General features: G+C 37.4%; 1 protein-coding gene across 1 annotated transcript in view; it reads left to right on the forward strand.

Moving 5' to 3' along the window:
• Positions 1 to 8,325: 8,325 nt before the first annotated feature.
• LOC114625661 (contactin-4-like) overlaps positions 8,326 to 11,617 on the forward strand; it is a 335,799-nt gene continuing 332,507 nt past the window's right edge. The window contains exon 1 of the mRNA XM_028773012.1: positions 8,326 to 8,411. Within this exon, the coding sequence (XP_028628845.1) occupies positions 8,357 to 8,411 (55 nt within the window). The 5' untranslated portion in view covers positions 8,326 to 8,356. The remainder of the gene's footprint in view (positions 8,412 to 11,617) is intronic.

The following is an 11,617-nucleotide window of genomic DNA, read 5'->3' on the forward strand; positions in this document are numbered from 1 at the left end:
AGCAAGGAGGTGGAAAAAGCTAAATTAGAACCTGAACCCACACAAGAATAATCATTTACAAAACATTCTGGTTTACCTTTAGAATCCTCTCTGGTAGCTGATAGAGGTTCATGTGTAATCTCCCACCTACAGAATATCTGACACAATTAGCAATCACATAGCTTTCCCTAAACCACATGGTTCATGGCAAAACTCAAAAGAAGTCCACGTGCTTCATTTCAAATCCAGGCCTTTCCTGTTTTATCTTCATGCTTAGAGGCTTTAAAAATACACTGTAGGTTAAAAGCATACATAGTAATTGGACATGTAATTATCTTCTTAGCCAGAGGAGAAAAGAGAAGAAATAAATTAGTATTGGGTGCTCTGAGGGGAGGCTTGGAAAACAGATCTCTGCACAGGGGAGTCAGCTTGCTCAGATCCTGTCCCTCTTAAATGTTGTTCTAGCTCGGCTCTCTCCCTTCCAAATCAAGTTTGAAATTGTGCATGCAGAAGCTGTTCTCCCTAAGACATGCCACCATAGCCAGCAGTTCGTGTTGCTTAGTGGATCCAGATTCAGATTCTTAGTCTTGGAAGACAAGTTCTTTACTGACTAGGCTATCTTTCCAGTCCAAGTTCAAAACCTTTTTTTACACCATTAAGACTGATAAAAGATGGGACTTCATAAAATTGCAAAGTTTCTGTAAGGCAAAGCACACTGTCAATAGGACAAAACGACAACCAACAAATTGGGAAAAGATCTTTACCAATCCTTCATCTGATAGAGGGCTAATATCCAATATATACAAAGAACTCAAGAAATTAGACTCCAGACAACCAAATTACCCTATTAAAAAATGGGGTATAGAGCTTAACAAAGAATTTTCAACGGAAGAAACTCGAATGGCCGAGAAGCATCTAAAGAAATGTTCAGCATCCTTAGTCGTCAGGGAAATGCAAATCAAAACAACCCTGAGATTCCATCTCACACCAGTCAGAATGGCTAAGATTAAAAACTCAGGTGATAGTAGATGCTGGCGAGGGTGTGGAGAAAGAGGAACACTCCTCCATTGTTGGTGGGACTGCAAGATGGTGCAACCACTTTGGAAATCAGTCTGGCGGTTCCTCAGAAAATTGGACATAGCATTACCCGAGGATCCAGCTATACCACTCCTAGGCATATACCCAGAAGATGCTCGAACATATGACAAGGACATATGCTCAACTATGTTCATAGCAGCCTTATTTATAATAGCCAGGAGCTGGAAAGAACCCAGATGTCCTTCAACTGAGGAATGGATTCAAAAAATGTGGTATATTTACACAATGGAGTATTATTCAGCTATTAAAAACAATGAATTCGAGAGGTTCCTAGGTAAATGGATGGAACTAGAAATTATCATCCTGAGTGAGGTAAGCCAATCACAAAAGAACACACATGGTATTCACTCACTGATTATTGGATATTAGCCTAGAACCTTGAAATGCCCAAGATGCAACTCACAGGCCACATGAAGCCCATAAAGAAGGAAGACCAAGTGAGGGTGATTCGGTCCTTCTTAGAAGGAGCAACAAAATACTCAAGGGAGCAAATATGGAGACAAAGTGAGTGACAGAAACTGAAGGAAGGGCCGTCTCAAGACCACTCCACCTGAGTATCTATCCCATGTGCAATCACCAAAGGTAGATGCTGATGTGGAAGACAGGAAGTGCATGCTGATAAGAGCCTGATATGGATATCTCCTCAGAGGCCTTCAAGAGTCAGACATATTCAGAGGCAGATGCTCACAACTAGCCATTGAACTGATCATGGGGTTCTCAATAGAGGAGTTAGAGTGAAGACTGAAGGAGCTGAAAGGATTTATGGCACCATGAGGAGAGCAACAATACCAACCAACCACAGCTCCCAGGGTCTAAACCATCAGCCTGGGAGCACTTAGGGGGGGATCCAGGGCTTCAGCTGAATATGTAAAAGTGGAGGGCCCTGCTGGGCATAGGTGGAAGAAGAGAACCTTGACCTCATGAAGGCTGGATGCCCCAGGTGGTGGGAATTTTGAGGGTGGGGAGGTGGGAGTTTGGGGGGGGTTGATAGAAGTTACATCCACAGAGAAGGAGGAGGAGGGGCGAGGGGATTGGGGGTTCCGAGGGGGTGGTAGGGGATGGGGTAAGGGGACAACATAGGAAATGTAAATAAATCATCCAATAAAAAAAAATAGTGAAAAAAAAAAGACTGATAAAAGAATTGTCGCTGGACTTATCTTCAACACTTTTTTTTTTTCCTTTCTGACTCCCAATAACAGCTTGTTGCCAACTGTCTTTAAAAAAGGATAGCTTAGTAGTATTCCATCCAGATCCAACTCTAGGATGGTACCCATGCTAAGAAGCTCATGCCTCTTCTCTTTAATTTTTACAATAAGCCATATATGTGTGTGTTTGTGTGGAGGGGTGTTTATGTGTGTATGTGTGTGTGTGTGTTGCATATTTTACAGCCATATGTATAGTTATTTTATAAATGAACACCCAGCTGGAAAATGGTAAGTCAAAGATGAGAACACAAGGCAGTGTGTCAGAGTATACTTTTCACTATATTGTGTCTTTACAAACATGATATTCTCTGAGATCATAGTTTCTTGACTGTTGATTTTCCTGGTAATTAAAATTAGAAAGCTTTTTCTCCATTATATGAGCTTTAAGATTCATTCCTGTAAAGCCTCTGGAATATGTTCTTGAAGACCTTGTCTTACCTATTCCTGGATCTCTTTCCCCTCTTTATTTGCCTACACAACTTTCCTTAACAGACTCACTAGAAGCTTTGTGCTATTTATAATTACTGGTCTACTTGCCTTTCACAAGTAAACTGTGAGCTCACTGAAGACATGGTCTTGCCTTCAATGTTTCTTCGAATTTTTCTTGCACTGTCCCTACCACATTGACTGAATTGATGCCATTTGAATGCCTGCATAATTTTAATTTAGAGAAATGTCAGAAGTAAGTGAATACATGACTAGGCTGAGCATGTAAACAGTTGGCTGAATCCCTCTTCTGTGCCTTTTCTTTTTCAGTGTTTTATCCTGAGGCCTTGTGTACAATTACTAGTATACCCAATTTGCTTGAAGGACTACGGAGACTTCATTTTGTATCAGAATATACAGAAAAAAGAGCTTTTTTTCAGTGTTTTATCCTGAGGCCTTAAGTACAATTGCTAGTATACCCAATTTGCTTGAAGGACTAGGGAAATTTCATTTTGTTTCAGAATATACAGAAAAAGGAAACCAGAAAAAGTAGAATTCTTAGTTATCCATCTCCTTCCTCGGAGAAAAATAACCAAGTTCTGTTTCATTGTGCAGCAGCCTCTCCAGGATTTATGTGTGTCAGTCCTGGAGAAGATCTCAGAGTTAGTGCATAGTATACTACCTCTGCTGCAGCCACCTTCCAATAAAGCAGAGAGAGCTCAAAGATGCATGGGAGATCTATTGCCACCATAACTCTCAGCTTATCCTGCACCTTCCTTTCTGGCACTGGCAAGAAAACCGAAATTATGAAACTTTCTATCCTGCACCATTGTGCCACATGAGGGTCATGAATCTCCAGCATCCTTCAGACAACCTCCTGCTTCTGATAATCCTGCCCACTAGAAAAATGACCATCAAGGTTGCCATTATTTTTGATTATTAAGGGTGAACCTTAGAAAACTGAACATAAATAAACATCCATACAGTTCTAGAATTTCTCCTTCTTTAGAGTCTTCGGCTCGTCACAGAATATGCCTTACAAATAGTGTCACATCATAAGCTAAATCTCGGTCTTGTAACTGGATATATTTCCTAAGCTGGTTTTAATTGCTTCTAGAAACTGCTTAACATTATAGATCAATCTCTAGATCTGAGATGACATTACCTGGGCAAATTAATTATTAATACTCTGATCACTCACTTTAGACATTAATAGTTTTCATTGATCAGCACATCCTGTTTATCCAAATGCCCTAATCACCATTCATGTTATAAGTGTATCTGAACAGGTCCAGTTTGAGATGCATCCCACGTTCAGCCCCATCAGCAGATTACAGGTCAAAGGTTCCTCTTTTCTTCACAACATATTAAGTCTGGCTCTATCACAGTTGGATCTATTTAAAACCACAGAAGAAAGACAACGTCTCTAATGATGATAGCTCATTTTCTATTGTCTTCCCGCCAGACATAAAGGCTTTTCAGTGGCAGGTAGTGTAAATTAATCCTAAGAGCACCTTGTCACAGAAGCCTGTATTTGCTCCCAGTGTGTTGGTCATGCATGAGAATGCGATGAGAAATTTCAGGTTATATTCAATTAAAGAATACTGGTGTTTCCAGGATGTGCATATGTATTACATTTATTATACATACATACACATGTACATGTATATGTATGTATGTGTGTGTGTGTGTGTGTGTGTGTGTGTGCCTGAGGCTAAATAATCAGATGTTTCCATGATGTGCATATGTATTACATTTATAATATATATATTTATATTATTATATATAATTATATTTTATAAAATATAATAATTTATATATAATTTATAATATGTAATATATATTATATTATACATGCACATATATATGTGTGCATATATATATATATGCATGTATGTGTGGCTGAGGCTGAATAATCAGTATATGTGGCAACTTTAGTGTTGTACAGTTTTCAAAGAGATTTCATAGTCTTAACCAGGATATTTTTCCCCCAGAATAACCTTTAACCTTCATGGAAAAGCTAAGAAATACCTAGGACTACACAACTAGTTACTGCCAGAGTTTCAAGTTTCATGATTCTCTGGAATTCTTTGCTTTTACTTATGTGGTAACCTGGTGTGTTGAAAGAGTCATATTCTGCTTTCATCGACTTGCTGAGGGCTTTCCAAGCCAGGAAGTTTTTATCCTTCCGTAATAAAAGTATATATTACTACCTGATGGAGTTGTGGCTAGCTGTCTCAATTGGAACATGGGCTCCTAGGACCTAGAGACAGTCTCTTGTTCATTTGGAAAACAGGTGGTACTCCATATGAGTATCCTGCATGACTGCCTCCCAGCCATATGGAAGCCATGAGGAAGAGAGGAAGCACTGAAACCATGTAGCAATGTACCAGAGTGCAATTTGTTTAAAAATTTTAATCATTAGATTTATTGAAAAATAGCATCACCTAAGTAAACTTCTCAGTTAGGATTTGTATTGCTGATATAAAACACCCTGACCTTGAGGAGGAAGAAAATCAAAAGAGGAACTCAAACAGGGCAGGACCCTGGAGATGGGAGCTGTTTTAGAAGCAAGCCATCAAGCCATCAAAGAGTTATGCTTACTGGCTTATTCTTGGCTCCTTGCTCAAAAGGCTTTTTGTCTACTCAGGGAATACCTGCCCAGAGATAGGACTGCCCACAATAGGTTGGGCCCTCCCACACGAGTCACCAATGAAGAAAATTCACCACAGGTTTGCCGCAGGCTACTCTGGCAGGGACATTCTTATTCTTGAGACTATCTCTTCACAAATGACTCCAGCTTGTGTTAAATTGACATAAAACTAACCAAAACAGTGGATATGTAATACATATTTATGAGAGTATGAAATTATTTTCTATGATGCAAATACATACAGTCTTTCACAAAAGCACCATCTACAACCTTTAGCAGACCAGATTTCACACACAGGTAACTTTTGATGATTTCTATACTCAGACTCTGGAGACTCTGACTCAGAAAATTTTACTGAAAGCCTGGGAAGTTGTAATCCATAAGTTCATTCCAAGACTGTGAATTCTGTTCAATGGAAAAAACAATCATCTATTGTACATTTGTAAATTCCTTATTTTTAATCACATTTCTAGAATTTCATACACACATGTATATAATGTTTCCTGACGATTCTCATCTTCCACCTCACCCTCTCTTATCCCATCTCCCACACTATCATCCAAACCAGTCCCTAGTGACATTTGATTTGATTCTTGACCCACTTAGTTAATTAGAACCATTTGGGTGAATATTGGTTGAAGTATCTAGTGAGCTCACCAGTTGAGACAAACTAGAAGGCAGAGACTCTTCTATTCCTTAACAGATCCAGTACTAATAATTCAGCACTCCATCCATCCATGCCTGAGTGTTGATGAGCTATTCTTGTGTAGAGCCAGTGCACATATAGGTATCTGCTGTGAATTCCTGATTACACTGCTGTGTCTTGTCTAGAAGATGGCATTTTATAGCTTATCCCTCTATCTCCTTGCTTTTACATGCTTCCAATTCCCTCTTTGCAATGTACTCTCAGCTTTAGAAGGAATGCTATAAATGTTTTAAGGCCAAACATTCACATCAAAAGTTCAGTCTCACTGCACGTACCTGATCTCATCTTAAAATATTTTAAGCTGATTGCCAATCATTAAAACTTGACCACTTTTCAAAATACAATATTGTTGAGTGTTTCTTTGAAAAGTTTTGTACTTTACAAATCTGGACATGTCCTTTCTCTGTTTGCCCTGGGCATGAGTAGAGCCTTCCCCTTTCTGCCAGGAGCTGTCCAGGCTCTCCTTAAAGCCTGTGTTTTCCTACATTTGATTATGTAACATCTAAAAATTTCACAGAATAAAGAGACACACTTCACTTCAGAGTTCTAGTTTAAGATTTCTGGCCAAATACGAAAACTATTATGCTTGTCTGTTTAAAGAAATTGTTTATCAGCAGTTATCCTAGGATGAATTACTCTATTTTAAAATTCTCTATATTTTATATTTAATTTGGTTTTATTTTACAGCATTGCATGATGTTATTTTCATGCACGTACATGACACACTATGAGCCTACTTCCCACCATCCCTCAATGTTATCCCTTCTCCCCAGTTCCCTCACATTAGTTCTCTCAGTCCTTCTAGGCAGTTTTTCTTCTGCTTTCATGTCATCTGGACATATGTAAATTTAAATCCCTATGAGACCAGGATCCAAAAATGAGAGAAATCAAAGTGACACTTATCTCTCCCAGACTAAGTTAATTTACTTATTATGATTATCTTCCATTCTATCCATTTTCCTACCAATAGCATAAGTTCCTTCTTCTTTTATTTTGTTTTGGGTTCTCCATGTGAACCCAGTTGACAGCAACTTATAATTGATACGGTTTATTTCACTAGACAGTGGAGATGTGTACTTTGGTTGCCTTTAGTATTAGCCCATTTTTCTTCAAGTTAATAAAATACCTCAGGCAGCTACTTATGTAGAAAAGGAAGGCTGTTGTAGCCCACAGTTTTATAAGTTTAAAGTCCAAAGAGTATGGTACTAATTCTGGCAATAACTCTGCTGGATGGAAGGAAAGTATATATGTAAGAGAAAGATGTCACTCTAACAGAAAGGATCCAGAGGATGAGTGAGTTGATGAGTAAGTTTGGCTTTCTGTTATAGTTCACTCTTGCAAAGACTTAGGGGTCCATTGAGAACTTACCTTAAACCCTTCTGAGAACATCTCCTTCAGAAGCATAATCAGGTCCCACTAACTCTCCTCTTTCTCAGGTTTCATTATCTCTTACTTTACAACATTTCATGCCAATCATCTTATACATGAACCTTCCAAGAGCATACTAATAAAAATCATAGCCATATGATAGCAATTTTAAAATAAAATATGCATCTGAAAAATACATAAATGGAAAATATATAAATGGGTGGAGTAATTTCAATTTCCCTACACAATTTCAATGTGGAAATTCAGTGTTCACCATAAGTTCTCTGAAAGCTGACAGTATTTATCTTATTCTGTGGGCATTTCTCTCTCTACTTTTTTTTGATTTATTGTTTGCTGGAAAAAAATAACAGGATATAATACTAAAAGACAGAAAATAATCAGATAAATCAGGCTCTCTTTCTCTGCCTTTACATTAATGCCTACCCAATCAACAGAAGTTTTTGTTATATTACCAGGTATGTACAGGGGCATATTAGCCCCAGTCCTTGCCTAAGACTTATTTGAAAGAATGGAATATGAAGTGGGCTGGGCTTATGAGTCTACATTTGTAATCCTGGCACTGAAGAGACTAAGGCAGAAGAATCTGAAGTTTGGATCCAGTGTGGGCTACATGGAGTGAGCCAATCTCAAAATAAAATAGAAGTAGGAGCTTGTTTGTCTTTATATTCATAACTCAGTATTCTTTCTTTCCTTTCAATAATATATCCCACAAGTGGATTTTATTCTTACTCAATTAAAGGCAGATATACAGAAACCATAAGGAGACATGGAGCCAAATCTCATTGTAATACTTCTTCTTGTCCACAGATTAAAGGTTGCACAAAGCTTAAAAGGAACAGAAGCAGCAGTTCTATTCACTTGTTATTGGACTTGAAACTCCTTTGACCTTGGAAACTGAAGATGAGGTTGCCATGGGAACTGCTAGTGCTGCAATCATTCATGTTGTGCCTTGCAGGTAGAGTGTCATTTCAAAACTTTTTGATTTAAAAGTGCCACTGTGTTTCACACTAATTCAAAAGTGGGCCTTTGCTTTAGATGGCAATGGTAAAATCGTAAGTGCACAGGTTACTGTGACTAGCATTTGTTGGCAGTGGTGAACACACCTTCTTGCTAGTCTTTCCCTGGCTCTTTCCACAGTGATCTGTTTAAACATCCACAGTGATGTTTGATCTGACTATGGATCTCTTTACAGCTTTTTAAGCCGTAATTTAGTTTGAACATTGTTATTTTTGCTCATCCCAGGGCTCAATTGCACAGAGGTATTAGGAAGTAAATCCGATAATATAGTCTAAAGCATTGCCTGTTTGTTGTTAGTGGATGGGGTTTTATCTGAATAGTTCTTTCAATCCGCTCCATCTTATTATTATCTGTTTTTGCATTTCAATGCCCCTATAGTCTAAGAGGAACCTGAAAACAAAATATAGAAGATGTGGTTATGGCTAACTACTAGAAAAGAGGCTTTAAAAGTTCAAACATGCTCTTTATTGCTCTTTTGGATTTCTGGGAGAGTTGAGCCTATCACCTGACATACATGATTCATGAGTGATGAACTGTAAATCCACCTGGGCTTGACATTGTTTCAGGTGTTGAGTTACTATGAATCTTTCAGAATCTTTTTAAATGACTCTGGTTGAACTGATTTGGTGCTCATAGCATTAAGTCGTACAATGGTATTTGATTATATTGGCATTTGGGTTTTTTGTTTGTTTGTTTGTTTGTTTACAACCTGAAACAAAGACAGCTTTTGGATCTCCCTACTTTAACCGACTTAGATATTGCTAGGTTGCGGTGAGCAAGCTCAGGACTGGAACCTGAAGCTATAATCCTGAGCAGAATATACAGAGCTACCATGCTTTCAGGGCTCCATTTGAGTCACAAGTGGACTGTGCTACTGGAGCAAAGACAGCACCAGACTGTATGGGACCCTCACTGCATGACAGGCACTCTACTAAGTACTTGTTTTTAACCTCAGTTCATTCTTCCATTAAACCTAGGAGGCAAGTAGTTATCATGTTTGTTTGTTTTTAATTCCAGTAGTGGACAATATTGCCGATCAATCAAGAAGTGGAAAAAAAATTACTGAAACTCACAGATCCTGTACTTGGGACATCTTTGTCTCAAACTCAAGCAAACTATAGTTTAGAGTATCATGAGCTATATTCTGTTAGTGATATTGTTAATTTGTCCAGTTAATGACTGAAATTCGCCCTTAAAATTGTGTTTGCATTCTTATTTTTTTTAAACATTAAACTGTCAATCATGGATAAATTCTTCATGATTTTACTAGTATTGTTTATTTTAATTTGTTGTATTTTATTTATAATTATTTGGATACACTTTCTTTAAATTACACTTTTAATATTCTCACCTATATTATATATACAACACATTCACTCTTCCATGATTAATGAACATTCTGGAATCTTTTTTGAGAGATCATCTGTATCTCCCTTGTATGTTCAGACCCTAAATCATCCGCCATCTCAAGAGTTTAACCCAAATTATGCACATCAGCTGGTTTTCTCTGACACCTAATTTCCTAAAGACCTTGACTGAGGTCCTGAAAGTTTTATTTATCATAATTCCTGTGTATAGATATCCTTTAAATTATATAAGAGTGAAGAGATTTCTTAGTTTTACAGCACTGTGCATTCATTTAATCCAGTGTTCTTGAGGGGACATTGGGAACTTAAAGGGTTCAAAATTAAGGAAGCTACAAGCCTTTTCAATTGTGTTTTGAATGACTGGCAATGCCACCTCAAGAACAAACACCATTCACCTGAGTAGCTATCTGTATAGACTCAGTACATTGACTGTTTCATGGGTCTTCTGTGAACTGTTCTACATGTATTAATATTCTCTTACCATATGCTTCTTTCAGAGTAGGTAAAGCCAAGCTTTAATTAATGTTTTTGTTTGCTTGCTATTTGTCTTGATTTCATTAATTTCCATAGCACTTGACACTCTCAGAGCTGAACAGATTTCCTTAACTGCTCTTTTCCATCTTTCTGTGTATTATCCATATTTTTCTATACTTCTTTAGCTTTAAATTTCACAATAAGTTTGGCAAGAACAGTATGTATGCTTATGTTTACTGTAATTATCAACTCTCAAATATCCCCTTTCCTGATCCTTTTTCATTCCAAATATATAACCAGGCTAACTATGCATAAAAGGAATCCTTTAACGTTTAATAATTATTCAGGGGCATTGAGTGGTGCTTTTTGGTTTGATGGGCTTTTCTTACTATTTTCTTCCTTCCTTCTTCCCTTCCTTCCTTCCTTCCTTCCTTCCTTCCTTCCTTCCTTCCTTTCTTTCTTTCTTTCTTTCTTTCTTTCTTTCTTTCTTTCTTTCTTTCTTTCTTTCTTTCTCCCCCCAGCAAATACTAGGCTTGGTCTCTAATCATAATTTCAATACATACCTGTAGCAATTATCTAAAAGTGGAATAACAAAGTAATTGACTTTATTCCTAAACTCCTAAAGACATGTTAATCTGGAATGGCGATACTCTACTTTCTTAAAGAGCAAGGAAACATGCAAATTGGCAACACATATTCAGACATGCTTATGACTATGAAAAATGATCACAGGCTTATAGTTAATGTGTGTGTACTTGAATCCATAATGTTTGACATTTTATGCATATGTTCATGGAAATTTAGTATCGTATAATGAACCAAATTAAGATACTTTTTAAAGATACAAAATTTGTACAAAGAAACAAAAATTGACCTGTATGTAGGTCTTAACCTGCCATATCCTAATAATTTTCCTCTTACCATTTGTTTCCTTGTGTGTATATATACCTACAGTGTTATATATGTTACAAGATGCTTTCATGATAACTATAAATAAGTTAAAATAGCATTGTTTCTTTTTGCTCACATCTTCTACATTCCTAATTGCTTAAATTTTCTTCAGATCACTTATCAGTATCTCTAGGATACTATCTCAAAGTATATTGTTAAAGAGCCTGTTAATAGCTATATTGCTGAAAGATTTTGTCCTTTTAGTTCACTGCTACATGACTAACAACAAGAGGTCCAGCATATATGGCTGGTATTGACTGAGTGTATGTTCTATATTGGTCAGTCATTTAAAACAGAAGGAGAAGGAGAGAGAGAGAGAGAGAGAGAGAGAGAGAGAGAGAGAGAGAGAGAG

Source organism: Grammomys surdaster, unplaced genomic scaffold (genome assembly GCF_004785775.1).
Source record: "Grammomys surdaster isolate TR1022 unplaced genomic scaffold, NIH_TR_1.0 220, whole genome shotgun sequence".
Taxonomy (NCBI): Eukaryota; Metazoa; Chordata; class Mammalia; order Rodentia; family Muridae; genus Grammomys; species Grammomys surdaster.